This window comes from Colossoma macropomum, unplaced genomic scaffold, assembly GCF_904425465.1.
Source record: "Colossoma macropomum unplaced genomic scaffold, Colossoma_macropomum, whole genome shotgun sequence".
NCBI lineage: Eukaryota > Metazoa > Chordata > Actinopteri > Characiformes > Serrasalmidae > Colossoma > Colossoma macropomum.
Window position 1 is genome coordinate 223145 of NW_023495660.1, and position 20417 is coordinate 243561.

The 20417-nt window shown below is 38.0% G+C and overlaps 2 protein-coding genes across 2 annotated transcripts; one reads left to right on the forward strand and one right to left on the reverse strand.

Moving 5' to 3' along the window:
• The first annotated feature begins 41 nt into the window (after positions 1–41).
• Positions 42–14866, forward strand: LOC118802696 (cytochrome b-245 heavy chain). The gene is made up of 13 exons (XM_036563146.1): positions 42–367; positions 753–845; positions 3377–3487; positions 3977–4061; positions 4223–4371; positions 7336–7517; positions 7765–7894; positions 8666–8758; positions 9016–9269; positions 11009–11171; positions 12554–12700; positions 13119–13243; positions 13951–14866. Exons 1-13 carry the CDS (start codon positions 323–325, stop codon positions 14066–14068), a joined length of 1695 nt encoding a protein of 564 aa, XP_036419039.1. The 5' UTR covers positions 42–322; the 3' UTR covers positions 14069–14866.
• On the reverse strand, positions 14689–20327 carry dynlt3 (dynein, light chain, Tctex-type 3). Its single transcript, XM_036563148.1, has 5 exons — positions 20181–20327; positions 19494–19535; positions 17816–17939; positions 17628–17705; positions 14689–15519 (listed from the first exon to the last, which is right to left on the reverse strand). Exons 1-5 carry the CDS (start codon positions 20205–20207, stop codon positions 15443–15445), a joined length of 348 nt encoding a protein of 115 aa, XP_036419041.1. The 5' UTR covers positions 20208–20327; the 3' UTR covers positions 14689–15442.
• Positions 20328–20417: the final 90 nt, after the last annotated feature.

Genomic DNA, 20417 nt, shown 5'->3' on the forward strand with positions numbered 1-20417 from the left:
ATTTAATTTTGATGCACTCAAAATGTTTTCACATGTATTTACTGAATTATGTAATAGGAAATAAATAGGAAAAATGCATGCCATTGGCCCAAGTGCAATCTCTCTCTCTCTCTCTCTCTCTCTCTCTCTCTCTCACTCTCTCTCACTTTCAAAATGCCGGGGAACTTCTCTTCATCATTTCTAACAGGTTGAATCTGTCAGGCATGTTAAACTTCCTCCATGATCCTCTGCCTTAAATACCAAGCGCCTTTCACTTCTCTGCACCACTCTGTCTGTCTTTCACACACGAGCACACACATACAGACTGTTCTGTTCTTTCAGCATGGGCAACTTCGCAGCAAATGAAGGACTATCCATCTTCGTTATTGTAAGTCTTTTTGAATCTGAATTTAATTCATATTTCTGTTCCTGCCACGCTGAAGAGAGTCAATTGACTTGATTCATTTGACTTATGTACATCATTTCTAAATGAATAAAATATATCACATTAACAAAGTAGGTAAACTGAAAGACTTAATTGTGTGGATGTAATGTGTGGAAATTATGTTTTTTTTTCAGTACATTCTCTGTAGATTGTTAGGACTTCACAGGCTGCACATTCTTTAAATATTAAATTCCAAAACCTTGAGCAGCACTTTTATACATCTCATCAGCCATGTTCTCTTCTAAAAATAATAATTATAATTATAATAATAATAGAATAAATTGCAGATGTTTTCATGTATTGTGACTTGTTTTTGTTTTCTTTTCAGCTGGTCTGGCTTGGAATCAATGCGTTCCTCTTTGTCCATTACTACAATGCGTTTCTGATTGACCGTTTCTACTACACCAGAGTCATCCTTGGGGTAGGTTCCAGAGGCTCCACATTTGCATGTGCATGTTTCAACTATGGAATCCACAGTAAGCCAGGAATTTTTGTACCTCTTAGAATCAGCAGTGCAAATTTGGTCAATGTCAGGAGGCTATAACATACATGCAGTAATTCAACTGTTAAAATGGATAAACATAGGGCCTAAAATTATACTTATTACAATTATCATTATATATTATTATACCATAGATATGTACGAGGATATGTTATGATCTATTTAAACCCAAGGCATTAATTGACCTAGCAATAAGCTAAATGTATACAAAATCATTATTTATATGGTACTTTCTTTTGGGACGTGGCTCAAACCGTAACCCCCAAATTGTGAAAATAATTGGTTTTTTAAAAGGAAAATTTTAAGATTTGTTAAATTTATTTTGAAGTAAAGCTGAAAGTTTTGGATTTATTGTGAGTTTCATTTTTAAATAATAAAATGCTGTCCCAAGTTTTCATGTCACTACCGAAACACAAAGACATTAGTCAATAGGCGGAGCCTTATTTTAGCCACGCCTCTGCTTTTTAGACCATGAAGTGAGGCTGCATCCCTCACATGGTGAGCAGTAAGATCCAACTGTTTTGAAATAAATGTGTCCCAGATTCTGAAGATCAGTGTGTAACCATAAGAATTGTCACTACCGAAACATATTTTCGGCATTTAAAGCTGGTTAGTGTTTTAATGAAAAATATTATGATTTTAAGTGCATACAACTGTCCAAAGCTGCTAGTTATGTACTGACTAGTGCTTTTGCATGCAGCATATCCTGGACATTTTTCTAATTCAAATGCAAATATGAAAATGCTAATTAAATTGTGCATTCACAATAGCATTTCACAGGTGAGCATGCATTATTTAAGACATAATTTAAAGTCTAAAAGAAGTCGTGGTGGTCACAAGCACCAATGTTAGTGACATCATGACCGACTTCAGACAGAGGCTCGCAAGACTGTCAGAGGACCTGGACGGCCTACGATAGATATTCCTATTAAGGGCCACTGTGTGTTAGCCCAGTGCTACCCAGTCTAGTCCAGGAGAAACACTGGCCTACACATGTAAATGTTTTCACTGCACCCAACATACCTGAAAGCATTTTAGCACAAAGATTATACTTAAATGGTAGCATGAGCATCACAATGAACACCCTCTGTACCAGTATTGTTAAGGTGATTTTTACAGTGAGAAATTTGGAAAACCAGGTCCAGCCCGTGACTCTTTGTATTTGTTTGAGCAGGGGAAGCACTAAAATGTTCTAGGCAGTGTTTCTCTAACAGTCCTGCAAGCCTCCAGTCACTAACATTGGTGCCTATGACAGACCAGGAAATCAGGATTATCTGCCAAGTTAGCATGTGTCAAAATGCCACTAGCAGCAGTTACTAATGCTCCAGCATGCCAAAGTTGAGACATTTTCATCACTTCCTCTTAAAACATGCTCCCTCCTGAAATCCCACCCACAGCTTTTAATGGACAGGAAGCCTCGTTGACTGTGAAAATGCAGTTGCAAACAGGTTTGCAAATACATTTTAATTGTGATAGAGCTGAAGCACAATGATGAAGAAATGCAGACCATTAAGACAATGACAATGAAATGTCAAAAGGTTTGCTTTTCCATGTTAAATATTTCCAGCTGTTATACACAGAAATGCAAAAGCAAATACAAGTTTTACATATGAATTATGTCTTATGTAATGCACATTCATATGGGAAATGCAATTGTAAATGTACAGTTTAATTCACATTTGAATTTGAAAAAAATGCAGAACATGCTCAGAAATGTCACTGCTGAAATAGTCACTGCTCAAACAGAAGTTTCAGTAGTGTAATGATTGTTTTGGCAGTGACAAAAAGTAATGTTCAGTAATTTGGTTGAATAAAATAACCATCATTAAAGTACAGGGTCACTCAAAGCAAAAGGGTTTTAGTCCATAATCCAAGGTCTAAAATAGGTATTGAACTCTGACTTTGAAGAAGTCTAGTAGAAGGAGCCATATGATAGTTGATCTGACAGCTCTTTTGCAACTCAGCTATGTACAATTTTCTACAGCCATCCTGTGCCCCTGAAATATCTAACAGAATTTCAAAAAGTGGGAGAGACATGCCCCCCTATCAGTGCTTGAAATCCCTTTTATTACTTACATAAATGCAAGTCTCTTTTATACTTTTTACCAGTTTCATCAAATGGATAATTATTGAGTTTCGCTGTGCTTTTTTCCATGCATCAAAGGACATAAAACTTGTGGTTGAACAGGTGTTAGAGCTTAAAGTAGACACAAAAGGAAACTGAATTCACCACTTCTCTCGCTCGCTGTCTCTGTATTGCACACACACACACCCTGACCCTCATGAACAAAGAGACTGTACCAATTACAAAAACCTAAAATGCAGCAAATGTAAAACATTCGCAAAACCTTGAGTTATACAGAATTACACAGAAAAAACACCATTTTCTCACTCTAATTCTCCTGCTTCTCTCTTTTTTCATCTCTCTCTCATTGTCTCTTGCCCCCAAGCATGCTTTGTCCTGGGCGAGGGCTCCAGCTGCATGTCTGAACTTTAACTGCATGTTGATCCTGCTGCCGGTCTGCCGAAACCTGCTCTCCTTCCTCCGGGGCTCCATACAGGTCAGACACAGCACAAACAGCCAGACAGACAGAGAAAGAAAGAGAAAGATGGTTTTCTGCAGTTATAAACATGCGTGTAACAATTATGAAAGCTTTTGCTATGCAAACAGTGATAAACAGTGTGAACCTACATGTGACATTTTTTATATTTAATGCAGATTTTGCCTCATAACATCCTACATGCACCTCTCCGCCCTGCATATATTTCAAAAATACCCTACACTTCATGGCAAAACTATCATAGAACAACAATCAGGAAGCATATTCATAACCATTTTATATAATAGCTTCCTGTGTGGTAGCTTTTAGCATCATTACACTCTTCAGATATCTGGTTCTTGTCACCACTGTGGTCAACAATTCTGACTTGGCAAGTTTAGAATAGTGCATTTCACATAAGAACACTTTGTTTGCATCTTAATGATTGAATTATGCAGAAACTTCATTGGAATTCCCCCTTAATTGAGTGTGAATGTACGTGTTTTGCAGTGCTGTAGCCGCACTGCTGCCCGCCAGCTAGACCGAAATATCACTTTCCACAAACTGGTGGCGTACATGATTGCCTTCCACACAGGTACCTTTTGAATCTCTATCACAATAAAGTTCATAAAAGTAACTGGTATGCTATGGTTTGGTATGCCACCCCCTGAAATATTAGAATGTTGGTATGTGTTGGGAATTGTTGGGTGAATGTGCCGTGTGGCCTTAGCTGAACTCTTTAACCGTCTCTTTCAGCGGTGCACATCATCGCTCATTTGTTTAATTTTGAGCGCTTCATGGACGCTCAGCTGGAGGCCAATACCAGCTCCCTGACACATGTCCTCTCTCTGATCGGCAACAGAGAGAATGAGTCCTTTCTTAACCCCATCAGGAGCGATAAAACAGTAAGTGAAAATCTGCCGGCATATTACTCTCTGGTTCTGCACAGGTTTAAGGACCACTACTCTATGGAATGGGATTCCAAAGAATGTACAAGCAGTAAATCTCCATGGCATGGTATGTTATGCATAGCCACATTTAAAAAATAGCTTTTTAGTTCAATCAATAATGACTTTTTGTTCTGAATAAAAGTATGCCCCTCCTAATATTATATATAGGAGTGAGTTGGAATACCAATAAAAGGTGGCTGTAGTCAGACTTCTGTAGTCAGAATTAGTTGCAACACTAATAATAAATTAGGATTAAAATAAAGATTGAGATGTTTCAGTCATTTTTCAGCATGTGCTAGCCGCACGTCACTACATAGCAATGTTTAATACAGCAACCTTTTATTTGCTTTATAAGTAGCTGTTGTTCACCCGATTACAACTGCCATGATCATGCTAATTTCCACTTGCACCCCTATGGGAACTGCAGTGCCCAGGTAGCATTGGTGATTGTGTAAAAAAATTCCAGTAACATACAGCTTACTTTGCATGTTGTGGTTTTTACACTAATCCATTCAGGAAAGACCTTCAGCATACCTTGGCCTTCTACCAGCCTTTTGTTTCAAAACAAACACTTTCACAATGAAATAAGACTAGTACTTCAGTTGCAGAACTTTAATTGCAGAACTTAAATAAAAGGTTTTAGGGTTCCCTCTGTTCAGTTGGCAGAATTCTAGCTAGGTATTTCAAGTCAGCTTACTCTTAGACAGCAATTATGAAATGGAAAACCTGTGACAATTGTAAAGTGAACAAAACAGTTTACTTCTGTATGGGTGATCAGAATTGCGTTACACATGCCTTTTAAAAGCGGCTAGGGAAACATTTTAGCACTTACTATAATACTTTTTAATATAATATATAATATTTTTAGTATGTGTACATTTCGAAAGATTCCCCCCAATCTTTACTGTCTTTATTGTCTTTGAGAGGTGGTTAAATACTTATTTTGTTCTAGTAGGAAAACGGATGGCTGTCAATGCAATCAAAAACAAATTTATTTTATTTTGTTGTTTCGGGAAAACATGTTTCTTGTGATATTTTAAGACTCTTGCAGAGAGTTTCGAAATAAGGTTTGCTCACAGTGTCCCAATAGTTGGGGAGTCTCCTGCATGACCACACTGTGGGTGGAAGTTCTTCTTTTTCTTTAGGACGACTTCATTTAAGCCATCACTGAGCCTCAGAACAATCTCAGTGATGAAGGGAAGCACCTCAGGGCAAATGTACTCTCTCTGTCTCTCACTCTCTTTCTGTCTCTCACACATATGTACACACTCATGCACACATGCCTACACAGAAAGAAACTCACGTACTCACCCCGCATCACCATCATGCTCTGTTGCTTGTGTTGTTATCACGTGCTGTTACCATGGCAGCAGCATGACTCCTGTGTCCAGGAATAGCACAACAAGGGGAAGAGCCCTTCAGCATCATAGAGCAATAAATGATATCATCCATTCTGACAAATGCTGGGCCTATGACCCCACTGAGGAGGAACGCTACTATTCGCAGAATTGCTGGAGGTGGTCTAAAGATTATTTGTGCAGTTTAGGAATTTAGGGGAATTTCAAGTTAAATAACTTCCTACACAATAATATTATGTATAATATTATTGATACCAATAATATTAAAGATGTACAACATGCTTCTGTAGCAGTGTATTGGTTTCCTAAACGTATACTGTGCAGAAGTCAGAGACCACCCTTCATTTATTCAATTTCCAGTCAAAATGGCCATTAAGTACAAGTTATTCATTTTTTAGGAGATGTGTCTGAAGAGATTAGATCTTGCTTGAGATCTGAAAAAAAATACACAGACATTTTTGTCTGTTTTTCCTCTGTGCTCAGCTCAACACTATGAGTCTGAAAGGAAGTGTCGCTATCAGGAAGCTGTTGCTGAGAAAAGGAAATATACAAAAATCAGGAAAATTTGCAAATCAAATATGCTGGTGTTCTTAGAACAATGGACTGACCACCCCAGAACACAGGCCTCAACATCACTTAAAGTGTTTGAGATGACTTGTATTGTGAAAAGCTAAACATACAACCAACTTCAAGACTGAACTTTGGAGGTGTGAAAAAATATCCCTGCAGATTTCTTTGAAAAACTGATGTTGAGGCTTCAGTATAATTTTGTGTTAAATATATTTTTCTGCTTTATTTCCTGATGATGAAAAATGAACATGTACTTATAGGCCATTTTGACTGGAAATTAAAAAAATGAAGGCTGTTCTTTGACTTTTGCACAGTACTAAATATGTTATATGAACATACATATTTTTGCTATATATATATATATATATATATATATATATATATATATATATATATATACATATATATATATATATATATAAAATAGGCTGTGTACATAGTAGTATAGCAAAAATGCCTCAACATGTACTTGTCTCAAACTGCGTTGAATTATCAAATAATCTCACTTATTTATATGGTTTCTGATATTGTGTGACATACTGTTAATTGTAAAAATGCACTAAAATAGCCAAATCTTCTGCTGTTTTAGCTATGCAACATACTTCCCCTTCCACAGTGTGTCATACAGAATTAGAAACCACGTAAGAAAGTCTATTTGAGATTACTTAACAACTCGAAGTAATTTGAGGTAACTGTGGAATGATTTAGACATGCAGTTTCCACGATATTAAACTGGTAGCTATTAGCTTCCTCTGCTAATTGCTATATTAGTCTCATAGTTTCACTGCAAAACCATAGAAGCAAACTCCAGGCCCCAAGCATGTCTTTTCAGCTCAACTACATTTTAGGTAGATGAACCATGGCTTTAACTCAGAACCATACAGAATACTCAATGACTTGACATTTATGTACTATTCAACCATTGTCTTTGCAATCCAGTAATGGCTTTTGTGGTTGCGCTTCCTTTCCTTTACCTTCCCCCTTGCTGCAGACCCAGACGATCGTGATGTTCACCACGGTGGCAGGACTGACCGGCGTGGTCATCACCCTCGCACTCATCCTCATCATCACGTCCTCCATGGAGGTCATCCGCAGGTCCTATTTCGAAGTGTTCTGGTTCACTCACCACCTCTTCATTGTGTTCTTCATTGGTCTAGTACTGCATGGGATCGGGTGAGTGAGAATAGGACATTATACACTCACAACACACTCACTTTAAAATCTGTTTAAAGTCAATGTATAGATGAGCTAATGGATTTGTAAAATGTGAAACAGCTATGATGCAACTTGATCACATCACACTGATATTTGCAGCACAAGGATTTGGTCATTGCACCTCTTCCTGGAGAAATATGATTACATTTTAATTTGAGTGGGTCAATAATATACATCTGTCTGTGTGTGTGTTGACTCTTGTCAGCCGTATCGTGCGAGGCCAGACTCCTGCCAGTCTAGAACATCACAAACCTTTAAAATGTCACAGTCGGTTTGAGGAGTGGGGCAGAATTGCTGATTGCCCTGAGCCGGAATTCGCTGGAAACCCACCAATGGTAACCCAAAGATCAACTCCAGCTGTTAGACAAGCGCTCCCATGTTAAATATACTCAGACCTATACTATGATATATATAGGCCTGTACACTTTATGTCCAGAGGTTTGTAGACACCTGCTTATCTAACCTTTCTACTCTTCTGGGAAGGCTTTACACTAGATGTTGTAAAATTCCTGTGAGGATTTGACTGCATTCAGCATTTGTGCATTAGCGAGGTCAGGTACTGATGTTGGATTATTAGTTCTGAATCACAAATGCCACTCCAGCTCATCCCAAAGGTATTGGATGGAGCTCAATCACTCCAGAGAACGCAGTTCCACTGCTCCACAGTCCAGTGCTGGGGAGGGGCTTTAAACCCCTCTAACCATACTTAGCATTGGGCATAGTGACCTTAGGCTAATGTGCAGCTGCTCCAGGGCATCCCATTTTATTACAAATGCTTTTCTATGGAGATTATATAAACTTCAATTGAACGCCTGGATCAGTAATGGGAGGACCATAAAGTAGCTGAATTCTCTAATTAAAAGGGGTGTCTAGATGCTTTTGGACATATATGTACATCTAGTCTGATCCAAATCCAGTGTAAGAGGAACAAAGCCAAAGCAACAAAAAATGTTACTGTAAATTTTTTGTATATTAAACAGCTCATTACAGTTACACTGTCATTGGTCAAAAACAAATGGTGTACTAAAGGCCGGTGCAATACATTATGTGCACTTTTTTTGTACTCTTTTGTGAACTCAAGAAACTGCTCATTGTTTCGTTCACAGACGTGGAAGTGGGTGGTTGGGCCAATGTTTCTGTATCTATGCGAGAGACTAGTGCGATTCTACCGCTCACAGCAGAAGGTGGTCATCACTAAGGTCAGTGGCCATGACATTTAATATAAGATGCCATGGAGAGTAACTGTTGGCATAGATGCTATGTATTGGTGTTCATATTTTAGTCAGTTCCCGGTCATTAGTAGACATTATTATCAATCTACTTATATGTCACAAATGACTGACATATCAATATTCAAAAGTATATCCTTGAATAGTGTGATACAATTATGAAGCCAAGCCAAAGGTCACCTTACCTTGTAATACAGAACAACAGTGGTCTGTCCACCCTTTGCCAGGTGGTGATGCATCCATCCAAAACACTGGAGCTGCAGATGAAGAAGAAGGGCTTTAAGATGGAGGTGGGCCAGTACATCTTCATGCAGTGTCCATCCATCTCTCAGTTGGAGTGGCACCCCTTTACCCTGACCTCTGCCCCTGAGGAAGACCACTTCAGCGTCCACATCCGCATTGTTGGTGACTGGACACAGGCTCTCTACTCGGCGTGTGGAGGGGACAAGACAGATGGTCAAGAGGCCTGGGAGCTGCCCAAGTAAGAGTGTAATACACATCAGCAAAGTAAGAAGCTCTAGTGTAGCACATTTGTGTTGAAGTGCTCAATACACTGCAGCTTGAAAGAGGCAAGCTGCGAAACCAAGAGCTCAAAGGTTCAAAACCAGCCAAAGACATCCGACCTTTTTAAAGGCGTATCTATGGTAACAGTGAAAATGAGTTTCTCATGTTATATATTGTGTATATATTTAAATGATATTGCACACATATATCAGTGAATTATTTAGTATTTGTATAGGGACCTATGGGAACTATGACCCCTAAAATTCAGTTTGTACTTTGTTTTATAGGACCTTAAACATGCACTATATGTTTCACACCTACATGAGTGTGTTTGTCATCCTATTCCAAAAACATGGACATTAATATGCATTAAGTAAATAAATAAACAAATGCCTTCTGATAAGGCCTTAAAGTAGCTGTGAAAGATAAGTGTGTGAACAGAGGCGGTGCTGTAAACTTGTCATTTGTGTGAAAACTGTGCAAATGTAGTGTTTCTCTTTGCCAGCCTGAACTCAGGGTAATTTTTTTAAGCAGGTCTCATTTGGAGACTTGAAAGCCAATTCTGGTTAAGAGCAAAGGCTAAGGGGGAATATATCTACATCAGTTGAGATCTTTTTACATTGTTCTGGGTTATCTGGGTTTTTTGTGTTTTTGCCACCCTGGCTTAGATTCCCTGCAGGACTTTCCACTGTTGAACTTGAGCAGACTTTAATTGAGGCGTTGTAATAGTGCGTTGTATTTGCATGGTGACTGCATGGTGAGCAGCTCTGTAAAGATGTAATGCAATCTATTGTGTCAGTAAGTCACAGTTGTGCAGGGGAAACTGCATGTGTATGAAAAAGGGATGTGGCGTGGCAAGACTGTAGAGCGCTGGCAGAAAGAAGAAGTGAGCAGATGTAAGCGGATGTTTGCAAAGGTTCCAAAGGTAGCAGGCACTGTGGGATATTAACAGTGTGTCGATTTCGTCATCCCAGACTTTTTTGCTTCCCCAAAGAAGGAACGTTTTGACATTTAGAAAGGCTGATCATAATACAGGGAGATTCACTCGAAAGAGGCCCCGAATCTTCTGTTGTAACTCCCGTTAGGATGAAGCAATCTGAACCAAAAAATATGCTACATACCTTGACGTATGTGTAATCGATTGCATTACATGCGATGCTGAAAGTGATCTCCGTTTTCTGCCAGATACATGAAGGAGTATGGGGGTATGCACCTGTAAGATGCAAATAGAGATTAAACGTCACAGCGGCTGTCCGACACCTACCTCATCGCTCTGACGCAGGGGCATCCCAGCTTGTTTGAAGCTCCATATACTGAGGAGCACATTGCATGTTGTTTTGGTCAGATTGCTTCGTCCTAGCGAGAGTTATCACATAATATTCGAGGCCTCTTTCGAGTGAATCTGCCTGTATTTAACAATATAATGTAATGTAAGACTGTACTGATGGCATACAGTCTGTTCTTCCTTAGTGCCCTGCTTCCAGTTTAAGAAAACACTAATGTTCTTGGATGAAATGGCATAATGAAAATGTTCATAATCTAGGTAATTATGATTTATCGTAATTGCTGCACTCATCTTTTGGTATATACATCTTAAGAGTTTGCAGTAAAACAACAACAGTTGCCAATGTCATCATTATTTCAAAAAGCAGCTTTTATTTATGCCATTCAACCATGATCAGGTTGCTAAACCTAAGCTTGTATCTATGTGTTCAGGATGGCAGTGGATGGCCCATTTGGCACAGCCAGTGAGGACGTCTTCCGCTATGAGGTAGTCATGCTGGTGGGTGCTGGCATTGGCGTCACTCCCTTTGCCTCTATTCTGAAATCTGTCTGGTACAAGCATGTCCAGCAAAACACCAACGTGTTCACCAAGAAGGTGAGATGCTTGTCCATTTCAGTACTGTTTTTAAGTACTGTTTTTAAGTCATCAGCTTGCTCTCGCCATTTACCATTGGCAAATCACTAATGGCATCTTAAAGGGAAATTCCACCAATTCAAAATTTCTGTATAATTCAATTGTTATGTAAGATGTGGTTTGATGTAAAGTGGTTCATTATAGAAAAACTTACCCACTCAGATTTCTATAGTGTGGTGGTGATAGGGACCAGGGGTTGTCATGATTACAGCGCAAATATAGCCATTTCATTTATTATCCACAATAGCTTCTTGTGTCTTCTGTGTCTTTTCATATCCAAAAAAAAATCAGTTAAATTTACTGTATTAGCATGAGTGAAGTTTGTTAGATGACCTTGTGGGGAGGTAAGCGATCAATTTAACATAAAAATAGACTTCAGCAGCAGAACTTGCCATAAATCATTGTGATTTGATTCAATTTCTTTTTCAAATCTAAAGAAGATGGTGCTTATTGGCTGTTTTTAAGTGTTTTATAAACAATACAATATGTAAAATTTCAAAAAAACATGAATATTTGCTGTCTTTAAACTGGGTTTTGTGTGACAAACTACTCCATCTGTTTCATGACTACTAATGTACTTTACTCAAGTACAGTTGTATGCAAAGGTTTGGGTACCCCTGGTCAAATGACATGTTTTTGTTGAAGTAAAAATAAGTACACATCCTCTACAGAGAATACACTTCTGCGCATTTTAATGCACTTATTATTTGCTGAATTTAACATATTGGGAAACAAATATAATATGGGGCCTATGCCAACACTATGGCACATTTTATATTTTACCTTTTATTTTTCCAATATATTAAACACAGCAAATGAACAGAAATTGTGCACTAAAATTTCACTTAGAAAAGCAACAAGACTTATCATTTGAATATGAGTGTAGGGCTACATATTCCTGATTGACAGTCATGTACTGTTCCATCAGGTCATCAATCAAAAGGCAGTCCAGGTCGAAACATTCCTTATAACTTCAGTGTGAATGGATGGGACTAAACTGCTGTTGTTTGAATAGGTGGATGTATGTAAATGCGTTGACATCAAAAAAACACAAATTTAAAACAGTTTTTATTTATGGACTGTGGTACACTTTGAAACTGTAATATTTATATAGTACATTGGACGGTTTTATTTTAAAACAGCAAAGAAAATTCAGTTTTCCATGATATAGGCCCTTTAAAACATGGAAGTGATTTCTTCATCCCTGACAAAATGTACAGGTCTTCTAGCTTTACATTCGTAAGTGCTTTTGCAGGATAAACACATGACTATGTCCATTATGAAAAGCCTTAGTTGCTGCCCTTCACTAAACAATTTATTACTCTGACCTTTGACTCTGGCAGATCTATTTCTATTGGCTCTGCCCGGAGACGCAGGCGTTTGAGTGGTTTGCGGACCTGCTACAGTCTCTGGAGCGCCAGATGAACGAGAAGAACATGAGAGACTTTCTCAGTTATAACATTTACCTTACCCGCTGGAAGGACACCGAGGTCAGACACTCACAAAAAACACATAAACACATCCTAAAAGGAAATGTGAAGATATACACAGAAATGATTATAGTGCTCTCCTTGAAATGAGAAAATATGGCAAAAGTTTACATTCCACAAAAAGAAAAGAGTTCTATACGCTGCTAGTCAAAATGCAGTCACAGTTGTTTCTCAATGAATGCCTCACAGCCAGCTACATTGCAAGGTCAGCACTAAGTCGGTGTAATATTTTGCAATTGAAGTTTTAGCATTTAGCATGTGAGACTGGGGGCACAGTCAGGTAGAAAATTAGTGGCATCTAATAGATGTAATCCTGAAAAATCATTGGGAACATGTTATTGATTTCATGTAATCAATAATGCCTTATAAAGCTCTAATTGTAACTTTTTAATGATTGTCCTTGCATTCCTTAATGAAGGCTGCCCACTTCAGAGTTCATCACGAAGCAGAGAATGACCCCATCACTGGCTTGAAGCAGAAGACTCTGTATGGTAAACCCAACTGGGACAATGAGTTCAACGCTATTGCAACCAGTCACCCAGGGTGAGTGTAGTCCTATAGTTAAAATCAGTCAGATTCATTCGAGACTACTTTCAATATATATATTTGCCTTATATTGGCCTAATATAATGCTGTTAGTACTGCGAGTACAATACATATGAATACATGTATCTATGTACAGTCATACGTATGCTGAATTTAATATACAAATATAAAAATTAAACATACAATGTTGCATGTGCAAAAGCAGAAGGTGGAAAGTAACTAATCACATTTACCCAAGTACACAATGGATTTGTTTTCTCCTGAGCATTTTCAATACTTTTACTTCTACTCAAGTATATTACTGAGTAACAGAATCTACTTTTTACTCAGTTACATTTTTTCCATTTATATTTAGTTATTCATTCTTTTTTTGGGGGTTTAATTTCATTATGTATTGTTGGTGACAACATCTTTACTGCATCTCTTCACTGTTATTTAATATTAAATATAGAATAGAGCCTAACAAACTTTCATTTGACATGATGCTTTTATACTTCTACTCAAGTATTAATACTTTTACTTTATAATTTTTTATTTTTTTATGTTAATCTCAGCAAATAACATTTTTTGTGCATTAAAAATAGCAGAAAAACGCCATATTTAACTTTGTTCCATTAAGAGGTTGTGCTGCCTTATTTTTACTTTCAAATTCAACTATTTTTGTGTGTTTTGGTGTATCACTTATTTCTCTCCCTTTGTTTCAGATGTAAAGTGGGAGTGTTTCTTTGTGGGCCACCCCTTCTAGCCAAAGCCTTGGAAAAGCAATGCCTCACGCAGTCACAGGCCGGAGCTGAATTTATATTCAACAAGGAAAACTTTTAATCCTCTCTTTCGGACATCTACGGCACTGCTTGTAGATACATAAGCATGCAATTTAAAGGTGCACTGTGATAAATAACAATAATAAAAATATCCTTTCAATTAATTTGCTATAAAGCCAAAGGAAAGAGTTGAAAAACCCTGATTGGCTTATGAAAGGGTAAGAATGTTTCTGTGTATGTTTACAGTAATCAAAACATTTATATAAACAAAATCACCCTCCGCGTCAAAGCTGTATGATTTTAGTAGGCAATAATCTGCTAACAAAAAGTTTCATTCACTTGTAAATGATTTAATGAGCTTTTCTTGCTACTTTTTTGTTTCTGTAATATTTCCAAGTGCCAAGCCACATCAGCTCAAATACTTTCTTTTTACCTCAGTTGTGAAATTGCAGTGTTTTGTTGCAGAAGTGACTGTAAAAAATAGCTGACCAGTAATTCACCCTAGATGGGCTTTCAAAAACTCATATCCTCTTTTACATTCAGTTACCGAATTACAGTAGTCAGAAAACAGGTCTGCTATAAATGTAAATAAGAAATATGAGCTCGATTGGACAAAACCTCAGATTTTCTTTTTAGTGCAGTGCTATTATGTGCAAGAAGCACAACTGAATGCCCAATTGGTGAATTACACAAATCTTTTTTATTCTTAAGCGATTCATAAATAGATACAGAGGGGAAAAAACACACACAGGGGGAATTTGCATTTGTGTTGTTACAGTTGTCTTGTTCCTGCTTTGTTGTTTTCCACATTGAATACTGAAATCAATAAAAAAAGACCATTGTTTTTGCATTTCTGAAAGATGTCACTCTTCTAGCGTGTTATTACAGGAATCATTGAGGAATCATGACTTCCAGAACGTCCTACAAAGTTCTTGGTATGGTTGCAGTTAAAAACACATTTTAAAGTTATATTTAATATGTTAGGCTGACATCAGATGCATTTCTTTGTATATTTTCATTGAATACATTCTCAGAAATAACATTATGAATGCTGCATTCGCAAGGTTGTGATGAAATAAACAAGCATTAATTTAATACAAACTCAAATTCAACCTGGATGAGCAAATCTATCAATTAAATATTACACTGTACATATTTGCAGTGATTCTACACAAACCCAGAGAAAACAAAATGGAGGAATGGCAACTACAGATAACTTTAGCATCAAAGACAAGCAGTTATGATACAATATAAAGTTTACACTGTGGGCACAAGGGAACTGTCATTAAAAGACATGCCACTCCAAACAGCAGAGGACTTCCAAACAGACATTCTGCACAGGCTGGTTCAGAATACTGAGATGAGGTGGTGGCACCCCCTGGTGTCCAAGTGTGTATATTGGTCTGAAGGTGTGACGTTGGCCCTGGTTCTTGGTTCAGAGAGTGACAGCGACGGCAAACACACTTACAACGCAGTACATGGTGCGGTTCTCCCATCTGACTGTGCAGCTTCCTACAGAGAGAAAAAACATAAAATGAAAAATAAATGAATAAGATCCCATTCAGGAAAAGACTCCACTGTGGCTGTTTCCATTTGTCATTGAAACAGTTTTCCTAACATAGACAAAGTCTAGTGCCAACTATAACTGTTAATGGGAAATTCACTATTGAAAAGGATTCTATACATTGGATAATAGTGCTGGGCAGTAAAGATAAAGATATGAAATCTGAGTACTAGTAATGTAAGCTGAAAGAGTGGCTTCCAAACTCTTAAAATTACACCAAAGTTAACCTTACACAGTATTGTGATACCCAGACATAAACATGTTTAAAAAGGAACGTTATTATTTATTCAATTTTTATGGATTTTAAACCATCTGAAGTGAATACATTGCAGGTAACTTTGGTAAAGTGCAAAGAAATAGAATTTAAAGGTCCCAGCCCATTTGATGCTCTTTTATATACTTTTCTTGATTAACTGTAGAAAAAAAACAATATTGGTAGAGCAGGGCTGCACAATATGAACAAAACATGAGTACTGCATTTATATTTCTACAAAACATGATTGTGACATGCAGTTTCTCAAAAATGCAGTGGTGAATTAATACAGTAACATGGTTCAACATTAGCCTGCATTATTTTGATGAATAAAAATTATGCTATAAATCAGACATAGCATACTGGTACTGATGGGTATCAGTAGTGACCTGATATCAGCAGAAAATGCTGGATATTGAAGGGACATAAAAAATTAATCTAATCCAGTCTTGTAACAAATCTCACACTGTGTGATGCCATGTCGTAGCTATGTGGTAGTAAAATGTTTGAGTAATTTGAGTATGACATTACTTTTAGATGCAAATCTTAAGTAAGGCAAGCTCATTTTAAAGTTTAGTAGTTTTTACAGTGAAAAATAGCAGTATCGGACAGTATTCTAGGTTTCAATATTGGTATTCCTATTGGAAAAGAAAAAAAAAAATGTATCGTGCCGTCTCACAAGCAGGAATGTATCGATACAGATACTGGTATCAGCCCAATACCACGCTCATTTACTCATACGCGTACACATCATATGCGCCAATACCAATATCCGATACCTGATATGTGATGTAAATTGTGTGTATGCCACCGTGCTAATAATCAACCAACTCAAGTTGGCACATGGGTCTGCTTTGACGAGAAATGTTGCTGAACCATGGCAGTCACTGGTCACTTTAAATATTGTTCCTTGGCAAATTCCCCCAGACGTACACTGTGATTTTAGCCTGTATTTAAACACAAAGCCACAACTATTTCACCAATATGGATGGAGACAAAGAGGTCGTGGCACCAAAAATTAGAATTGCAAGGTATAAACATTAATATAGTGTTTTTTTTTTTTTCTAAAGTGCGTTTAGTTTCAATGCACAATGTGGTTAGCCAAGCTGCTGTAACTCAGGTTCCCAGCGTTTCTGCTTAGAACTTGGCCCACAGTGTTTTATTTTGAACGATACAGCTTTACTGATAATTGTCCACAGACAAAGCTGTTTGTAGAGGCTGCGTTTCACATCAGATCAAGTGTTCTATTACAGTTTGAGCATATAAATTGTAGGCTTTGTCTGTACACAGTGGTCTATTCAAATGTAGTGTGAGTCACCAAAGAAGATTTCTAAAATTACACAGGGTAAGTCTGGCTTTAGAAGACATTCAACTACAGCACAATCAGTTGAACAGAAGACTCCCTCAAAACGTAAAACTCCTCAAGTGAGCTCCTCGGATTAGCCTTGGATGTGATTCTTGTCATTGTGCTACAGAGACTGTTGTTGAAAGAGACAGATGAGGATATCAAAACTATGAAATGTACTTTACTTACAGCTGTAATGAATTGTACAGAGCTTTTCTGACGTTGAACAAAACCTGCACTTCTCTACTGCAACGCTACTCAATCACGTTACTAAGCACAATCACAAAGTGTTGTGCTTAGTAAGAGGGCACTCTTTGGCAATATCAACAAAAGCCAATACTTCCATAACGATTACCAAACAAGCTGTTTTTCCACATACAAACAGAATCCTGCCTATGTGTGCAAGTTTTCTGTCCCACTGTTTAAATAGGGATGTTATATGTAGCCCTATCACTTACCATCAGTGGTTGTGTCCCAGTAACAGGAGTTGGCAGTGTGAAGTCCTGCCCCACTTTTCTGCATCACAGCACAGTTAACTGAAGCATCCACAAACACATACATACACACACAATCAGTCAAGGGAGTCAGTAAAATTTTGAATATATTTATGTGAAATGTGTAAGCCTTACTAAAATGAGCATATTACCAATGTACTTGAATGGCTTTCCCTGTTTAACCAGCTGAGTGAGCGAGTGCTCGACTATGCTGGCCGTCCACTGGTTCACTTTATTCTGGTTGTAGTCCACGCCTCCAATAACACCCTCAATGCACTGCCAAACACACACACTCAAAATGTAAACGGAACCTTCCTCTACTCAAAAAGCAACTGTTAATCCTTCAGGCACGAGTTAGGCATGGGACTTGGTACACAACAAAGATCCTCATTCACAGCACACAATCTACTACTGAGTAATAGAGAACAGTTAGTTTTTGTTGCAAAACAGACAATTATTGTTTAATCAAATATTAACAACAGTAAAAAATAATTGTCTACTTCTCCAGTTGTACAGATTTCTTTAACTGTGTTGTTAACAGTGCATTCTGGCCTAAAGGTTGCACTTAAAATGTTATTTGTCATGTTATACAACAGTTAGTAGCGGACACGCAACCTGCTTGGTTGAGAGGCGTTCTAACGGTGCTGATATTTCGCCATAACATCACGGGTTTTTCACAAACACTGTATCACTCCGCTAAGACGCCTTTGCTAAGCAACGGGTTTGCCAGCTGTAGGAGAAGCTCAAGCCATTTGAACGCTTTTACTTCTTACTTTGCGCACAAACAGAAAATTGATACTTTTAAGATCAGGTTTGACCTACAGCCGATTTGGTCAGACTCTGAAGATGAGCCTACACTAAATTCCCAAACTGTCATTACCACTGAGCAAGCTTTTCAGTCGGCTGCGGTGACAGAAGAACACCTAAACATGAATGAACCGAATACCATTCGCCAAACGTGTCGCCTCGTCTTCAGAGCCTGACCAAATCGGACTGAGCCATAAAACTGCCGCAATAAAAAACAAAAAAATCTTGCTCAGTGGTAATGTAACGTTATGTTCCGGAATTTAGTGTAAGGAGCGCACTGGCGGCTGTGCAGCGAGCATTACTCTGACGTAGCAATAAGCTGCTTGTTAAGGAACTATTATTTGGCGGAAGGAATTGTTAACATTAAAACATATGAAATGATACGTTCACGGCCCAATTTATTAATTTCTTACTTTATTTATTTAACTGTTGTATAAAAAGCAATAGAACACTAGAGGTCGTGTGTTATCCGCGACCAAATCACAGCCGTGATGTTATTTCGCGATAACACACTCCCTCTCGTGTTCAATTGCTTAAATATGTTAATATTCTGTAGCACAACGTTCTATCCCTCAGCCTGTCACAGTTCTATGTCCTTTTTGTGTTTTGTCCATCAATTTTCCTTCACTACAACATCCATTATGCATTATGCAAATACATCAGACAACTGGTAATCCCCCTAAAGAAATCCACTCATGTAGATGAAGAGCAGATCAGATATTTGACTTTCTATCGTGAACTATCTTGCTCCTTTAGCATTAGCTAGTTAACAAAAACATTTCAAACAGGTCCCAGCCCCCTCGAGTATAAGCCCCCAAATGATGCAATTTTTCAAACATTCCCGCCACCCTCAAAATGCATCACCAAAAGGGGGTTTTCCTAATCTTTAAACTGGAAAATCTTACTCTCCAGACTAATGTGCCATCACTGTAGGAGGCGAACAGGCATGTTTGCAACAGATGCTGTAATGTTTACACTTTTCACTTTGGTCGCAGTGGCCCTTTAATCTTCATGTTTAGTTACCTCTTTAACAGCGTTACTTGCTTCATCAGGATTGAAGGCCACCTGAAAGAGCACAGGCAGAGAAGAGCATTGGTAGAGAAACGTGAAGATTTGAGAAGAACAGGCAAAAGTCAATTTGCTGTCAAACATTTAACTACAGCATCAATGTCAGGAATATGTTTCACAAATGAACCAGAATCTTTGTGTTTCTATGCTTGTTGCTGCAGCATGACCCAGAGCTTAATGTTGACTACCTCCTTTCGTATTAGGTTACGCAGGGTTAGGTCACTTTACTAGTCATCTCTCAGGATAATTCTCGTCTAGCGAAACTACCGCGATGAAATGTGTGGACATTTTGTTTATCAACAAGTAAAACTTGGAATTAGTGACGTAAAACAGTGCTAAATTTGAGAACATCCTTTGGCCACACCCAGAAATGTCTATTGTAACTATAAAACAGCAATTGTATTGGCAAAAGTGGACCCTTTAAAGAATAAAACCGAAAAGAAATCTATTTCCAGCGATATAAATCATCTTAGGTTAGCTGATGAAGTACATATAATTTGCCTTCTGTATTTTAGAGCTCGTCCCTGGGCGAAAAAGATGTCAGCTAAAGTTAGCCAGCTAGCTAGCTAGCCAACGAGCTAGCTAACTAAGTGTAACTATTTCTTAATTATGCGGAGGAATTAACTAACACAAACCAAATACCTCATCTCCGGAATGGTACTCCTCCATAGTTCCCACAAAGATTAAAAAATGTGTAAAGCGTAAAAATCCTTAAAAGAATAGAACTGCTCGCCGGTTACGAGTTGTTGGCTGGCTGGTTGACAACAAGCAAGTCAGACTCTGCGTCAATGTCTACCCGCGTCTGTTGCACTGCCAACTAGTGGTGTTCATCCACACGGGATTAATGATCAATGCGGACAAAAAAGTACAATGAAAAAA